At 39.5% G+C, this 17,839-nt stretch overlaps 1 protein-coding gene across 1 annotated transcript in view; it reads left to right on the forward strand.

The window, feature by feature from the left end:
* LAMA3 (laminin subunit alpha 3) overlaps positions 1-17,839 on the forward strand; it is a 266,943-nt gene that overhangs the window by 159,616 nt on the left and 89,488 nt on the right. Inside the window, exons 14-20 of the mRNA XM_060174081.1 lie at positions 996-1,042; positions 2,725-2,824; positions 3,824-3,876; positions 4,106-4,211; positions 5,139-5,238; positions 7,202-7,358; positions 12,483-12,615. Coding sequence (XP_060030064.1) covers positions 996-1,042; positions 2,725-2,824; positions 3,824-3,876; positions 4,106-4,211; positions 5,139-5,238; positions 7,202-7,358; positions 12,483-12,615 — 696 coding nt within the window. The remainder of the gene's footprint in view (positions 1-995; positions 1,043-2,724; positions 2,825-3,823; positions 3,877-4,105; positions 4,212-5,138; positions 5,239-7,201; positions 7,359-12,482; positions 12,616-17,839) is intronic.

Below are 17,839 nucleotides of genomic sequence, written 5' to 3' on the forward strand. Positions count from 1 at the left end.
CGCCAGTAGGCTGGGCTAGCTTTGTGGCAGGAGACAGACAACCAGGAACACATGGCTGAGCGGAGAAGCAGTATTTCTTTATTCATGAGCGAACGGTTCAAAAACTAATCTAATCTAATCACAACCCAATTCTCCTGCCTCTCTCTCCTCTGGTGGAAGAGTCAGGAACCCAGGAAGTATGTAGGATACGGGGATGGGAGAAGCTAGAAGCCTGAAAAGGCCAGGACTAAACCAAAATCTCCTGGAGGCAGGGGGTGAGACCAAACCAATGTAACAGAATGACCATGTAAATAGACCACAACGTCAAGCAATGCAACAGAAGGGATCCCAGAAGCAGAACTAGAAGCATACCAACAATCCACCCTCACCCTCCATCCAGGGTTTTTTACTTTAGTGCCCTACTGAAGTGTACTTTCAAATTGTGACTTTGTAAAGGTAAATTATAAATCTTGTTACAATGTCGCCCTCTCCTGGGCAATCCTAAATATGCTTCAAGATTGAGACTCCTTTAGAAACATACTTACATAATGGGTAGGGGATAGAATTGTTCATTTTTTTATGTTTATTTATTTCCCCTTTTGTTCCCCTTGTTATTTTTTGTTGTTGTTGTAATAATTATTGTTGCTGTTATTGATGTCGTTGTTGATAGGATAGAGAGAAATGGAGAGAGTGAGGGAAGACAGAAGGGGAGAGAAAGACACCTGCACCACCTGTGAAGCGACTCCCTTGTAGGTGGGGAGCTGGGGGCTGGAACTGGGACCCTTATGTCAACAATTGTTTAGTGGCAAGAAGGGTGGTATATAGGGAGCTAAGGACGATGGAAATGACTCAGGATGCCTTTTTCAGAATTACATATTAAGTCTTTGCCACCTGCCTGTCAAAAATAGAAGTTCACTGTTTCAAAATCGCAAGTCAAAACTTTTGCTGTTCCAAACAACAAAACAAACATTAAACAAAAAGCCCAGACATTTAAAACATTTCTAAATCCTAAACAGATGCCAGCAGTGCCTGTGACCCAGCCGGTACCCTTGACTCCAGTTTGGTAAGTAGAGGGCTGTAAAACGTTGCAATTTTAACTATTATTCTGAAATTCCTGAAAGACTAGCATATGTGGGAACTTCCGATAGTAAAGTCAATTCAGATCTTCATCAATTAAAGGGTCATTGTTCTTTCTCAGAGTAAATATATGATTCATAAGGAAAGAACAAGATGTAATTAAACTTTTGATTCTAGAGTCCTAGAATGTATTTCCTACTTGAGTAACAAACAGTAAGGTACTCTGAGTACATTGCCTCCCCTAGTGTCCTTCTTATAAGCTTGATACATAATTAAAAGAAGAGAACAAAAAAAGATACTGCACATTAAATAAAGCTATCTATGTGCATACACTATGGTGTTCTGATTTGTTTTCTAAGCCTCTTAGAAGCAAATTGTCGTCTCAGACTAAGAGCTCAGAGATGTTGAATTCTGAAAGAACAGAGGTAGCAAGGTTCCACATCTCCATAATATGGCTCCATCATGCTTAAACAAGACATTGACTCTTACAAATTACACAGATATATTCAATGAGCTTAATTCTCTACTGAGTCACAGATGTTAAATACTATGGTATTTTCTGTTTTAAATTATTTTATTTTTCAAATTGTTTGCTGTATAAGAAACAACAAATAAAGGTGGTGCTATAAAATAGTGATTGAAAATTAGTGTCTTTACTGAATTTTCCAATTTTATTTAAATAACAAGTATGGATAGTGTATGTAATAAACAGATAATAGTATTGATTGTCAGAAAAATCATGGCATGTGTTTTTCTATGCAAAAATGTGTCATGACTTCTGATAGCCCAATAAAACAAAAACAATTAAATGTTGAAGCCCTGCTTCCTTTGGATATATATTTATGTATTTATTGTAATGAATAATTTATTTCTATTGGATAAAGACAGAGAGAAATTGAGAGGGGAAAGGAGATAGAGAGTGAGAGAGAACCCCACTAGGGAAAGATAGAAACAGGCTGGGGGTATAGATTGACCTTCCAACACTCATGTCCAGTGGAGAAGCAATTACAGAAGCCAGACATTCTGCACCCCAAAAAGAATTTTGGTCTGTATTCCCAGTGTGGAGAGAAATGATGGGGAAAGATGACCAGTGGGCTGTGAACTCCAGTACCATCAGGACCTGGAGAGAAGAGGGGAAAAAAAGAATGACATTCAGACATAGTAATAGGTGTAGGTGGGATTTAGAAAGGAAGAGAAGGCAGGGCCGTAGGGGGAAAAAAAGGGCAAACATATATAAATATAGATAATTAATGAAGTAATAATCAACCCATGTCTGTCTCCAGTCTTGGGAGAACTACTGTAACTTGCAATGGAGGGAATGGGGATACAGAACTACGGGGGAGCAGTGCAGAATTATACCCCTGTTATCTCATGATTTTGTAAATCAGTCTTAAATTAGTAATAAAAATTTAAAAAACAATAGATAAAATTCCCCCAAATAAATATTTAAAAAAAAGAGAGAGGGAGCTAGAGAGATACCTGCAACATTGCTTCACCACTCATGAAGTTCTCTCCTTGAGCACTGTAACATGTGCTCTCTACCAAGGATGCCAGGACCTGCCCCTGGGATAGATACTTTTCATGACCAAAATATGTTTCTGTGACAAGCTTTATACAGAACATGTCTTAATAGTGAGATATCAAATTTTACTTTGATTTGTTTAAAAGGGATATTGCCAATGCAAGCTTCGTGTTGAAAGTCCTACTTGTCATGTCTGCAAACCATTATACTGGAATCTGGCCAACACAAACCCTAATGGATGTATAGGTAACTTTTCTTACACATGGTAATTTATTATGTGGTAATTTCCTCTTTAATTTTCTTTGCCTGAGTGAATAAACCCAAAGGAGAACTAATTAGTCAGTTTGGTTTGTCCAAAAGACTGTATGGATGTCTTGATGCTTCCTCCTCCCATTTTTGGCAGGATTTCAGTCATTTTAAAAATTTCAGCAAGGGATTTATGTCTCTTTCCATATGTATTTTGCTGTTTGTGATGACAGCTACTTGATAAATGGCTTTAACTGCCTTGCTTTCAGAATCCACTCTCTGGTTGAGTTTCATTTGTATTTGATGTGTAATTAAAGTCAGGATCAGAACTTAAAAGCACCAACAGAAAGGTGACTATGGCTAATGAATATTTTTAGAATACATTTTCATACAATCACACTGTTAATAACATTGGTATTCAAACCTCCTGCCCCCCCTTAAATCCCATAGTGCTGTAGTTTTTGTCTTGGAGTGGAAATAAACCAGCCAGCACTCTTTGCACGTAGGCAGGGTTGATTTTGCTGCTCAACTGACCTCAGAGAGTAAGGCCTCCTCAGTGATACAAACAGGAATTATGTGGAAACATGCTAGAAAGTGACTTCTTTTTAAAAAATATTTGTTTATTCCCTTTTGTTGCCCTTGTTTTTTATTTTATTGTAGTTATTGTTGTTGTTATTGATGTCGTCATCGTTAGATAGGACAGAGAGAAATGGAGAGAGGAGGGGAAGACAGAGACAGGGAGAGAAAGATAGACACCTGCAGACCTGCTTCACCGCTTGTGAAGCGACTCCGCTGCAGGTGGGGAGCCAGGAGCTCCAACCTGTATCCTTCCACCGGTCCTTGCGCTTTGTGCCATGTGCACTTAACCTGCTGCGCTACCACCCGACTCCCAGAAAGTAACTTCTTGTGTCCTGTAGCTTTGCTGGTGTGTTGTGTTCTAAGAACGAGAAAACTGTCCTATTTGAAACCCTTGGTCCAAGGATGCTTTTTTCTTCACAGAATGCCAGTGCCATGTAGCAGGAACAGTGAGTGGACTTGGAGAGTGTGGGCAGGTAACATCGCCAAATTTTCATATAGTTATTGGTGGAATGTTACATGACCTGATGGTGGAGTTTCTGTGGGAGACCACTGGTCCTCTGCAGATGTACACAGCACATGGTAATCCGTTGGGGAGTTTGCAGATGTGAGATGCACAGCTGCATATTTTATAGTGGGTTAGCTTTAAATCTGGAAGATTAGAAACATTTGATAATCTTACCAACTGCTGTCATTCTTCTGCAGCAAGATGGTGACTGCCACTGCAAGTCCCATGTTACTGGCGATTCTTGTGACACATGTGAAGATGGATATTTTGCTTTGGAAAAGGACAATTACTTTGGATGTCAAGGTAAGTGAATTCTAGTCAGTCCAGAGTAAAGAAAAAGTGCTGATAGGGGAGACAGAGCCAAGATGGCAGCTTGGAGAGAACACCTGATGTGAACTCTGCAAGGAAGCTGCTTTCAACCTGGGGATCTCAGCCACCAGGTTCCAGATGCTACCATGATGCCAACCAGATTTCTCTGGGCAGATGACCCCACCAATGTGTCCTGGAGCCTCCCCAGATCCCTGCCCCACTAGGGAAAGAGAGACAGGCTGGGAGTATGGATTGACCTGCCAATGCCCATGTTCATCTGGGAAGCAATTATATAGAAGCCAGACCTTTCATCTTCTGCACCCATAATGACCCTGGGTCCATACTCCCAGAGGGATAAAGAATAGGAAAGCTATCAGGGGAGGGGATGGGATATGGAGCTCTGGGGGTGGGCATTGTGTAGATATGTACCCCTCTTATCCTATAGTCTTGTCAATATTTCCATTTTATAGAAAAATAAAAATAAAAAGTGCTGATGGACAGAGTCCATGAGGATAGGCTTTCTTCTGAGCTTACTGTCTCCATACAGACTTCCTGATGGGAACTTATTTCAAGGGAATTTGACCAAACATTCAGCTAAAACTTATAATTAATTTCAAATGAGATTGCTTCTACAACTTCTCTTTCATCTATACATTGCTGATGTCATATGTATAAATATATATGTGAATATATATATATGGGCTATTGTCCCACAAGTGCATCTCCACCTTACAAAAGTCCTTTCAGGGGAGACATGCTATCTTAGTTTGGGAAGTTCTTAAAAATACTTGCTCAGTATAAGATGTGGCAGGAGAAGTAGGACATGGCATTACCACTGTAGGCATATGGACTTCCATTTCCCTTGGAGGGAAAGCATGGATGTGTTTTGATGGGTAACTGACTCTGTTACCTACCTTTCAGGATGTCAGTGTGATGTCGGTGGAGCCATCAGCCCTATGTGCAGCAGGCCATCTGGGGCATGCCAGTGTCGAGAGCATGTTGTGGGGAAGACCTGCCAGCGGTGAGTCTTCAGGATGCTCTGGAAGGCTGATACAGTGCTATGTTTACTGACTGTTCTAGTGACAAGAGAAGTGGTCTTAAGGAGGAGAGAGGGAACATAAGGGTCCTTTGAAAGCTGAACAATTATTAGTGAATCGAACAAGAACAGAAAATAACATTGTTCACAAAACTTTGTCCATCGTACTGGTCACAGTGTCACCTCACTGGGAAGTTTGCACAAAAACAAGAAGTCAGGCTTGGGAAACTAGAGTTGATGATGCAGGGAATGGGTTCTGATAACCAAACGTCCATATTGATGTCACAGAATGGAGGAGCCCAGCAAATGGTTCCATCTATCACTGAAGAGACAGAGTCCTGTTTTTCCCCTTAGGTCCAGTGCCTGACTCTGAGGACCAAGTATATTAGAGGATGGGGGTAAAGACCCCAGGAGCAGGTAGGGTGAGTCTTATATGCAGTAGAGTGGGACCACAAGTGTCTTTCCTCTTCTCCTCCTTGTCTTTCACCCTCTATCAAAAACAAGAAGAAAAAAATAGCATTGGGAATGGCAGAGATATTTAGGCACCATGCCCCAGTGACAACAGTGGTGACCAAAAAACAAACAAAAAGCCCTATTAACTAATAGAAGGTTGTGTCAGTAGTTAAATTTGGAGGTGGGTCAGAAGTTGTGTATACATAAATATGTATTCATTATTTCAATTATGGGGGGATCAGTATTCCTGTATTCATAAGTGGTATGGTGTAAAACACAGTATGATTTCCAAAAATTGTTAAGAGTCACCACCATTTTCTATTGCTGCTGCTACTCTGGAAAGCAGAACTTATAAATAGTGCTTAAATGTAGCTGTAATCTCCTGGTAACTGGTTGTAACAATGCAGTTTTTAAAAGATTTTAGTTTAATTTAATCTAATTTAATTTTAATGTGATGCAGAGAGAAAGACCAGAGCACTACTCAGCTTTGACTTAATGGTGGTGCTGGGGACCTCAGAGCCTCAGGCATCAGAGTCTTTTGCAAAACCATTATACTGTCTCCTCAGCCCAAGCAGTTGTCTCTTTAGGCAGATACACTACCTTTATATCTGGGTGTAAATAACTGAGATGTTAGGGGTGGCCTGACACTTTTTTTTTTCACAATAAAATTTATTACCCAAACTGGTGTAAAGAATGCATTTTTGATGTGGCTGAAAAAAGCCAGAGACCCTCCCTCACATTCTTAATTCTTACAGCAGACATGTTTCTTTTGACTGATTTCTGTGGCTTTCAATTCATTAAGTACATTGTCAAGATGTGCCATTCTGAATAACTTCAAGTAGTTTGAATATAAATGTCACAGGAGTAGTAGAATGTTCCATATCTATGTCTATATTTTATATCTTTCTCTGTGATTCTCATTATGGGACTCTTGAGAGAAATCCACTTGCAGGTATGCAGTTTAAGAGAACTATGTAAATTATACATTTATATATAGTATATGGACATATTATATATACTTGCTTACACTGATCGTTAGAATGGCATATATAACGCATCTAATCATGCAACATTTTTTCATTTTATTAGTATAGCTATTTTATTTAGAACATAGATATTAATTTATGCTTGGAGTATAAAAAATAAGCCAATGAATAAACTTACACTAAATAAGTTAATTTGACCTTGTTAAATAGTTGACTGCTAATTAGAATGTAGTAAAGGATGCTATCACCAAAGGTCACATGACTGACTTTCTCATTTTACTGTTTTAGTGTGCTTGTAGGTATTAGGTGTGTTTTATGTGAATATTTACGTGAATGGAGGCAATGGTTTAGAGAAAGAACTTGGCCCTCTTGAATTTGTCCTCATTTAATATACCCTTCCACATTTGGTAGGAGTGCTTTTAATTGGTCTAGTTGGTTGGGATAAAAAGAATTAAGATTAACAACAAATCTAATTTGCTGTATCTACGTTTACTGCTTATGCATAAAAGACCTGAAGACAATTACTACTTCCCGAATCTGCATCACATGAAGTATGAAATTGAAGATGGCACAGTACCTAGTGGACGAGAACTTCGATTTGGCTTTGACCCCCGGGAGTTTCCTGAATTTAGCTGGAGAGGTTATGCCCAGATGACCTCAGTGCAGGTATGTGTCCAGTGGCCTGTACACACACTCACAGACCTCTGGGAGTCCCTTCACCCAAAAGGTGAGATGTTCCCCAGATTGATTCCAAGATTCTCTTTCTTCATAGTATGGATAAGAGTTAGTATATATATATATATATATCTCACAGGTTAGTAATACTTTAAGGTGGCCCCCCAAATACTAAAAAAAATGACTGGATTAAAGATACATGGTGAGACCAAGTGGTGGCACACCTGGCTGTGTGCACATGTTACAGTGCATGAGGACCCGAGTTCAAGCCCCCAGTTCCCACCTGCAGGAGAAAAGCTTTGAGAGTGGTAAAGTAGGGCTGAAGGTGTCTCTCTGTCTCTCTCCCTCTTTGTTTCCCTCTTCCTTTATATTTCTGGATGTCTCTATGAAATAAAGATAATTTTAAAAATTGGATATTATAAAAAAGATAAATGGTGTTTATTGCTGGAGGCTTTTTTTAAAGATAGAAGTTTTATAAATGCAAATTGGCTGTATTTTAACATTAGAGAAATTCTGAGAGTCATTTATAGAAAATAAAAATGAGTTGAGTTAAAATAACTATTATAAAGCTTATGTTACTAATTTTGAACTTTTTAAAACTCTGAATTACTCTTTAAATAGGGACTAAGAGAAATGGGGATGTTAAGTGATAGTTTAAAGGTACTTTATATTTAGAGAGAGGGAGAAGGAGGGGTAAGGACAGGACAAGGACAGGGAGAGGGAGAGGGAGAAAGGCAGAGAGAGGGATGTATATATCAGTTCTGGATGATGATTGTACCTGTGATTAGTTTAGACCTAGAGCCTCAGGGACCTCAAGTGTGATTGCTATGTGGACAAACCACTGTGCTATCTCTTCAGTCCTAGTTAGTGCTATTTAATTTTCCTTTGTCATATATCTTCTTTCTTTCATTCTTTGCTATTATGTCTTGCATTTGTATTGATATAAATAAGAAAATGTATACACTGTTTTGTAGCCTTTAGAGCTAATATCAATACAATATTTATAGCTAGCCATTTCTTTTTTTGATATGTTTATTATTCTTTATTTTATTACTGATTTAATATTGATTTACAAAATTACATCCACAGGGGTATAATTCCCTACCATTGCAACCACCAGAGTTCTGAATCCACAATCCTTTTACTGTAAGCTATAACAGTTTTTCTAAGGTTGCAGATATGAGTTAATCATTATTTATATACAAATATGTATATATTTGTATATAATTGTCCCTCCTTTTAAGGTCTCATCTTCTCTTCCTTTCCAAGCTACATGTAACCCTATTCCTACATCCAGATGTCCCTCTCTTTGTCCCCTTCTCTCTGGGTTATGATAGAACTGGAGTTCAAAGCCTTCTTCTTCCTCCTATCACTTCTCCTCCACTGGGAATATGGATCATTTATTAATTCTGGGGGTGCAGAAGGTGGGAGTTTAGCTTCTGTAATTGATTTTCTGCTGGACATGGGAATTAGCAGGTCTATCCATATGCCGAGTCTGTTTCTGTCTTTCCCTAGTGGGGTAGAGCTCTGAAGAGGTGGGGCTCCAGGACACATTGGTGAGGTTGTCTGCCCAGAGAATTCAAGATGGAATCATGGCAGCATCTGCAACTTTGTTTCTGGAAGGGGGCAAAATATAAAGTGAAACAAAATGGATAATGAACAGGAACCAAAAAGTAGGAACAAAGCAGCTGAGATTAGGGATTTTAGGGTGGAAGAAAGCTAGGAAGTCCCATCTTAGGCATGTTTTTAAGGGTCCACAACTATGGCAGTTTTTGCTTGAGTTTGGTAATTAACATGAAGTTGGATAAAAATATTGTCTGAGAAGATGGTGTCAGAGTAGAGAAAAGGGCTAGAAAATTAGATTAGAGCAGAGTAAGTAGCTCCTATTCTTGAAAAAAAAAGGTCTATGAATAAAATTACTTATTTACCTCCATCCACCGCACCCAGGGCATATATATATTTAGCACAAGAGCCTGTGTAAACTTTGAGACCGTATTGGTCTGAGCTCACAGCTCATGGTCACAGCTGAGAGCATTGCAGACTGCACTCATTTCTGGACCAGTCTTCCTCAGTGGCAGGGCAGGATGACTCAGCCTCCTGTCAGAGACTGGGACAATCCCTACCATCACTGTTCTATGGTGGGGGCAAGGTCCTGGGAAGGCTCGCAAGAGGGCTTATGATGCCTTTTCTGAAGGAAGTGACCAGTGGTGGTGGAGAGAGGATCCATTAGAGGTCTAGACCAATCATATTTGTGTGGGAATCTAAGGATTCCATGACTAAGGCCCCTGATGATGAGGTGGTATGATATTGACCAGTTAAGTGAGCCAGTCTCTTGTCCTTGTCCAACTTTTGTAATCCTCTCTTTATCTGATGACCTTAGACTTTCTCCCAGTTGTTTAAGCATTTAGTGCCATTTGCTGAACCCAACCAGAATTAGGTTTTTGAGATGTCTTTTTTATTGTTATTAATTTATTTATAAAATAAAAAATATCAACAAGACCGTAGGCTAGGAGGGGTACAATTCCACACAGTTCCCACCACCAGAACTCTGTATCCCATCCCCCTCCTTTGAAAGCTTGCCTATTCTCTATCCCTCTAGGAGAAAGGACCCAGGATCATTATTGGGTGCAGAAGGTCTGGCTTCTGTAATTGCATCTTCTCTGGACATGGGCGTTGGCAGGTCGATCCATACTCCCAGCCTGTCCCTATCTTTCCCTAGTGGGGCAGGGCTCTGGAGAGGTGGGGGTCCAGGGTACTTTTCTTAGGACCTTTCTGCTAGATTGCCAAGCTAATTTGGTCTTAGTCTAATTGACTAGGGAATTTATGATGCCTTCTTTAGGCACTTCAACTAGGATTCTAGGTTTATTAGGTCTAAGTCTAATCATTGAGGACTATTGAGCACTTTAACTTGAGTTATATAATTACCCCTTGCTTATGGCTACATGTACACCTGTACCCAGTGCCCTAAACCCTAGGCTTATATCTAGCATCTGTAACTTGTTAAATGGTGTGCCATCTAATGTGGTTGTAGGTAGTCCTATGTGTTAGGAAAGATCTCACCAGATTTGAGGATAGCTAACCATTTCTACATAGTCATTTGAAGTTTTGTTCTTACAACTTCTCTTTGAGGTTAATCTCTTGAAAAGAGAGCAAACCTGGTTTCTCAGTGGAGAAGTTTCAGAATAGAAAAGGTATACTGATGTTCATAGTATCCAGAACTTGTACTCACTAACTCTCTTAGCTCATCCATACAGAAACTGGGGCAGGCTCAAAGATCTTTTGGTCTCGAATAAAAGCTGCTTCTCTCCTAGCTGGAACTCTCCATCTAGCCTACTTTCCTAAACAATGCCCAGGATATTAATGTGCTCCAGTCTTTTCTCCTCCCCAAATTCAACAATTCAGTTTCTTTTTTAATTAAAATCTTTTTATGAGAAAGATTATGTCATAGATGGTGCTAGGGACAGGACCCAGGTCTCACTGGCTGTAACAATTTAATTTTTTTTGTTTGTTTTCTTTAGGTCCCTCCTCTGACTTCTTTTTTGTATTAAAAAATAAATTACATGAAAGCAGTGACTTCTATCAAGTTAGAGAAGGGTATTTAAGAGTTTATCTAATATGTAAATACTTCTCATAGGTGTTTATAGTTTGAAATATCTGGTTAACATAAAGGAGGATTTTTCCTAATTTTTTTGAGTTACATTAACTTTATTGTAGTTGTAGTATTTCCTTGTTTTTTGATTGAGTTTTTGTCCTGATGATTTGTCTCTTACTGTGAGTGATATATTAAAATCTACTATTGTTGTTTTATTGTTATCTCCTTTGAGGTCAGTTAGTATTTGATTTATTCCCTGAATTTTAATGATGAATTTTAGTCAGAGGGCCATGGTGATATCCCATAAGCACTTATTTTAGTCTGTTCCCAATAATTTTTTCCAATTTTAAATATTTGAGGATGAATTCTGTCTAGTTCTGAAGGAGAGCTGGACACTCTCATTGTGGGTCAGTTGTATTCTCACACACACCCAGAATGAGTATAATACTCAGAGTCCTTCTATATTGTCATTGCTGGTTCACTCAACTAAGTTCACTTCATTTTATCACACAGATGAGCTAGAGGAGAGAACAAAGTAACCATTATTTCATGAGCACTTTTATGCACCTTAATTGGATCTGGTCATGTAGTCTGTAGTTTAAGCTTAAAACAATCTCCTGTTTACTTCAATAGCATGGACTCAACAATACAGAGTATTCTGTGATTCCTAGGGGCAGCTGAATAGAGAGAAAAACCCCTTACTCTGGTCGAAATACCCACATTATTCTTGGATGTAGATTGAAATAAACTTTATGTGATTTTCTTTTTTTTTTTTTAAGATTTTATTTATTTATTAATGAGAAAGATAGGAGGAGAGAGAGAAAGAAGCAGACATCACGCCACGGATTGAACTCAGGACCCCATGTTTGAAAGTCCAATGCTTTATCTACTATGCCACCTCCTGGACCACAACTTTATGTGATTTTCTAGGAATATCCTAGTTACATCCAAATTTTACCACTAATGTGTTAGTGGCCTTGTCACCTTTCCTTAACCAGCATCCAGTTCTGTAACCACATAGAATTTGATGTCTGTGAAATGAGTGCTGGCGAGACCTCTCTGTAGGGTGGAAGTTTAAAATAACACACCTACCTTTCATTTTCTGCCTTTAATATCTCAGCCAGTGGTGGTTAGCTTTCTCCCTGTAACTTTCCTTAAATTAGCCCAGCAAGTATTTCACCCTGCCTGCCTAATTACAAAAAGATCTGAAAGGGTCCTAGATACTGAGAGAGAGTATTTTTATTCCATCTTGATTTACGTTGTTGTTAGACTCGCCTGTTTCCATCTTTGCAGGGCTAGTGACTGGGTACTTACTGAGAACATTTGAATATTCTAATTCATTCCTGGAAAAGTGGGTGTCATCTGGTGGTGATAGTTTCAGAGATCTTGGTCTTCTGCCTTAAATGTGTGTGTAGGTATGTGTATTATAAGATCAGTAAGGAAATCTGAATAAAGTTATTGTTTGAATAATGCTTCCTTAAACTGATTATCTTCTATGCTTTACAATTTTTTCTACTTTTCAGAATGAAGTAAGGATCATGTTGAATGTACGGGAATCAAGCCTTTCCTTATTTCGTGTTATTCTGAAATATGTTAACCCTGACACCAAAGAAGTATATGGTCATGTAACTATTTATCCATCTTCTGATAATGCAGGTAGGCAAATATTCAAGTTTTTTTAGAATGAAGAAATGATCAATTAGTAAACACTATTTTTTTTGTTGTTGTTCTTACACAGTTGACCTTGGAAAATGTTAAACCTGGTGCATGATTTGGTTAAGGCAGTATCCTAGGAGCCCTGTGATTTGCTACCTTCTTAGCATCTAGGGTTCTGCTGATTGATATTTCTATTAAATGTATTATTAGCTATCATTCTAAAAACTTACAAAGCAGCTGAAGAAATGCTTCAACTGGCAGGGCATAGTACTTTCATTCATGAGGTTCCCAACTTAGTCTCTGACATCACTTCTGTCAGAGTGGTGCTCTGAGTTTCCTTTCCTTCATGTTAAACTCTTTAATAGGTTAAAATAATAATAATAATAATAATGATAAATTTAAAACATCCCGTAACAGCATATATGCCTTGGCAGAATGTCATAAATGATGATATCACCACAGGATCAAGCCTATTTCTTTTATTATTATTATTTTAAGAATTATCTATTTATTTATTGGATAGAGGCAGCCAGAAATTGAAAGGGAAGGGGGTGATAGGGAGAGAGACAGAGAGACAACTGCAGCCCTGCTTCACCACCCATGAAGCTTATCCCCTGCAGGTAGAGACTAGAGGCTTGAACCCGCTTCCTTGCATGCTACAATGCATGCGTTTAACAAGGTGGGCCATCACCCGCCCCTCCCCCCCAAGCCAATTTCTAGTTCATTCCTGGTACAGTAGTGTCATCTCTATGGTAGTAGTTTTAGACATCTTGGTTGTCTGCCTTTAATTTCCCATTGTTTCAAGCAAACCAAATAATTCAAGGAGAGATGGCTGCCTATTGTAAAGCACGAAGCCAGGAGAACTCCAGACAGAAACTTGTCTTGTTCAGGGGTGAGGATTCCTGAGGGCAGAGAAGCCCAGTGGGGCAACAGATGGTGCCACAGTCGCAGAAGGCCTGGATGTCCATGGGCACTTGGGGCTTCTACTAGCCCTGGAAACAGATTTCCACAAAAGTAGCCCAGGAGATTCTGCAGTGGATAGAGAGCTGAAGTTGCGTTCATGAGCTCTCTGATCTCAGCATGATACCTATTGAAGCTCTGATTCCCATCTTCCTCAAAAATACATAAAAGAGGACTCTTATAGTTACACAGAACTGCACCACTGGAGATAAAATTTAACATAAAAATCTAAGCATTTTCTTTTTTTTTTCTGCGTCTGGTAGACATTTATTTTATTATTTTTTATCATTATTTATAAAAAGGAAACACTAACAAAATCAGCATCTATGGCAGTCAGTCCTAGGGAAAAAAATGCAAAATGACTGCCCTCCAGTTAGATGCCTCAGTCAGGTCATGGCACTGCTGGTTAATTAGTGAGTGTTCACAGGAGGAGCTAGCAGACTTGCTTTGTTATTTACAAAGTAGTTTGTGGGTCCATTTCCTCACATGTTAAGAACTCTTAATCAGAATAGAGGTGAGGGGAAAGAGCTAATGGCCTAAGCTCCCAGATGTTTTTTTGTAGACAAGTCCCAGTCTTCAGATCCCACACTCTTCCTAATAGAGCTGCCTGCCTCAGAGGGGAGAATTCCAGGAACATTCCTGATTCCTGTTAACACAGAATGCATTTTGAGCTGTTTTCTCATCCTCTGGTATGCTATCCCTCTAAGGCCCACCTTTTTTTCTTTTATTTTTTTGTATTCTTTTAAAAAATTAATTAATTTTTTATTTTTTATTTATAAAAAGGAAACATTGACAAAACCATAGGATAAGATGGGTACAGATTCACACAATTCCCACCACCAGACTTCCATATCCCATCTCCTCCCCTGATAGCTTTCCTATTCTTTAACCCTCTTGGAGTATGGACCCAAGATCATTGTGGGATACAGAAGGTTGAAGGTCTGGCTTCTGTAATTGCTTCCCCGCTGAACATGGGCGTTGACAGGCCAATTCATACTCCCAGCCTGTCTCTCTCTACCAAGGAACATTGGTAGGGCTGTCTGTCTAGGGAAGTCTGGTCGCATCCTAAAGCATCTGGAACCTGGTGGCTGAAAAGAGAGTTAATATACAAAGCCAAACAAATTGTTGAACAATCATGGACCTAAGGCTGGACTAGTGCAGATGAAGTGTTGGGGTGTCCTCCATTTTGTAGATAGCTAGTGGGCATATTTTAGTTATATTTCAAAGGACTAGTGTTTTTTGTTTGTTTGTTTTGTTTTTTGTTTCTTGCCTGAGCCTGAAATCTGATATGCAGGCGGATCCTAATTATTGTCTGGGGAGATGATGTCATGGCTGGGAAAAGGACCAGAAAGCTGAATCAGGGGAGAGAGTAGCTCCCTAATATGGGAAAGGGGTATAAATATTACTATAAACCCTATCGATTTGATGTGATCTGGGGCCTATAATTAGCGTAGGAGCCTGTGTGACCTCTGCATCCCTGTAGATCTGAGCTCACATTCTGTTGTCATGAGTAGGAACATTGGATCGACCTTCTCGTGGTGCATCCCGTGAGTACCCATTCATTGGGGAAACTGACGATCCTTCCTAGCCAACTGAATCCACATGGATCCCAGTCACTTTCAAAGCCAGCAACAAGCAGCTCCTGACAGCTTTCAACCTGACGCTGTTGACTGGCTACGGAAGAAGGGCAAACGCTAGAAGAAGAAGAAGTAGGAACATTCCATGCTGCCCCAATTTCAGAACCCATCTTCCTCAGGTGTAACATAGAGTATGTTGTTCATCCTCCCTTCAGAGGATGGAACATTCTCTACCATTGTTGATCCAGGTTGAGGGCAAGGCCCTATGGGGGCCCACAAAGGAGTCTATTTTGTTGTTCCTGTTAGAAATGACTGGTAACAATGGAGAGAGGGATTTATTTGAGGTCTAGGCACATCAACTCTGTTTGGGAATCTCAGGACTCCCCGATTAGGGCCCCAGCTGGTGGAATGGCCTGATAGTGACTAAAGAGTCATCATTAAAGTATGCCAGTCTCTAGCCTTTATTCAGCTTTGCAGTCTTTGCTTTGATGAGGTTAGCTTTGGAGTGAGTGAGAGAACTGTAATAGGAAGTAGGTGAGGAGGGTATCTAAGTCTAAGTGGACACTATTTCATTATGAAGTTGATACTGACTCACTACAGACTATTGTGTATTTTTGCTTTCAGGTATATATTTTGCCCTGATTTATGGATACATGTGAACATATGCTCTATCTTACGGGACATGGCCTATATCTAGGTTTTGGGACTTTGTTAGGAAGTGAACCTCCTGGAATGGAATTAGAGTATACCATGAAAGGAAAGGTCTCACCTGAGTGATGAGGGTGAAGGGTTTGCATTCATGCCTGATGTCTCTGTACACAGTCTGAGGTGAAGCATGCTGAGATGGTACTCATTGCATTGATTAGGCTGGAATTGCTGGATGCAATATCTTTTGGCCTGACTTGAGAGAAGCATGCAGGGAAGTGAGCCCCACCCCAGAGGTACCAGGATTGGGGGAAACATAGGCTCTATAGAGGAAGCAGGAGATTCCTGTTGTCTTAGGGTTTAAGAAGACAATAGATAGTCATTGCAATAATCACATTGTTTAGCAATTGGGCTAACTTTGAAAAATCCCTTTGTTAGGATTTGCTGTATCATACACACCCTCACCATATTTTATGTCCTTTGACATTGTTTGCATATAGCTATGCCACTGGTTGCTTTTGTTCTCCCTGGACTAAGCTTTTAAGAGTCAACACATCAAAGACTCAGTCTATATATTAAAAAGACTAAGTCTGTGCTTTTAGAAAGTTTGAGACATTCAATCAATTTTTCCCCTTTCATATTACTTAAATAGTGATTTATATGACTATAAATTGATAGGAGTGTACATAGACACCATTCCCACCACCAAAAGATTGTGTCTTCCCCCTCTCCGCCCCCCCCCCCCCCCCGCCCCATGACAGTGAACATCTGCCCTCACCCTCTACCCAGGGTTTTTACTTTGGTGCCCTACTGGCCCACCTTTTTTTCAACTTCGGTTTTACTTTATTGAGGGCATGTTGATTTACAGAATTATCATGGGTGTACATTTTCACATCTCCCCAAGACAGGTGAGTACATCTTACACCCCACTTTGGAGTCAAGATCCCTGGTTGTGTATTACTGTAATAACCTTTGCCTCGTCCCAAATACCACTGTCCATACTATAACACATTCTTCTCTACTGTTTTCTGCTCTAAAAACTCTGACCCATCCTTCTCCACTGTCAGAGAGCAGAAGCCATGCTGCTATATTTGCCACTTCATTCCCAGAATCTAGATCCAGACCAGACATACAATGGGTCCTGGAGTTATTTACAGTAAATAAGAAAGTGAATTCATGGATTTCAAGTGAGCATGTCATCTGAAGAGAAAAAGTTTAGCTGAGCTCAGATGCAACAGTTGTTTATTTCTAAATACTCTATAGAAGGCCCTTTATGTGATACAGAAAAAGAAAGAGAACAAACAACAAAAATGTTTTATTTCAAGATGAATGCCTAGTCTTTGGTAGAAATTATAATTTTAAATTACATAGAAAAGAGAGAAAATAATATAACATCTAACATGTTGAATACTTAGTATATACAAAGGAGGTTTGCAAACATTGGCATTTGTTAATATATTGAGCCATTTAGTACATTTAAACAATGACCATTTTGAAATAGATAGCCATTGCTAACATCTTATTAATCTTTCTGAGCCTTTTTCTAGCTTGTAGGTATATCCATATAACTGAAAAATATGAGCAGTACATAATGATTCATGCATAACTAGCAGCAAGCCTTCTTAGACATATCAGGTGTGAACTGAGTGTCTGAAATACAAAGCACTATGCACTGCTTTGTCATGCCTGTGACCCAGGCCCAGGCTCATCCCCCACTGACTACTCTGGAGGAAACCTCAGGGCTATGATTTCTTTTCTTCTCTCTCTCTTTTTTTAAAATATATTTTAATTTATTTATTCCCTTTTGTTGTCCTTGTTGTTTTATTGTTGCAGTTATTATTGTTGTTGATGTCGTCATTGTTGGACAGGACAGAGAAAAATGGAGAGAGGAGAGGAAGACAGAGGGGGAGAGAAAGATAGACACCTGCAGACCTACTTCACTGCCTGTGAAGTGACTCCCCTGCAGGCGGGGAGCCAGGGGCTCAAACTGGGATCCTTATGCCATTCCTTGTGCTTTGCGCTATGTGCACTTAACCCACTGC

Source organism: Erinaceus europaeus, chromosome 15 (genome assembly GCF_950295315.1).
Source record: "Erinaceus europaeus chromosome 15, mEriEur2.1, whole genome shotgun sequence".
In the NCBI taxonomy this organism is placed as follows: domain Eukaryota; kingdom Metazoa; phylum Chordata; class Mammalia; order Eulipotyphla; family Erinaceidae; genus Erinaceus; species Erinaceus europaeus.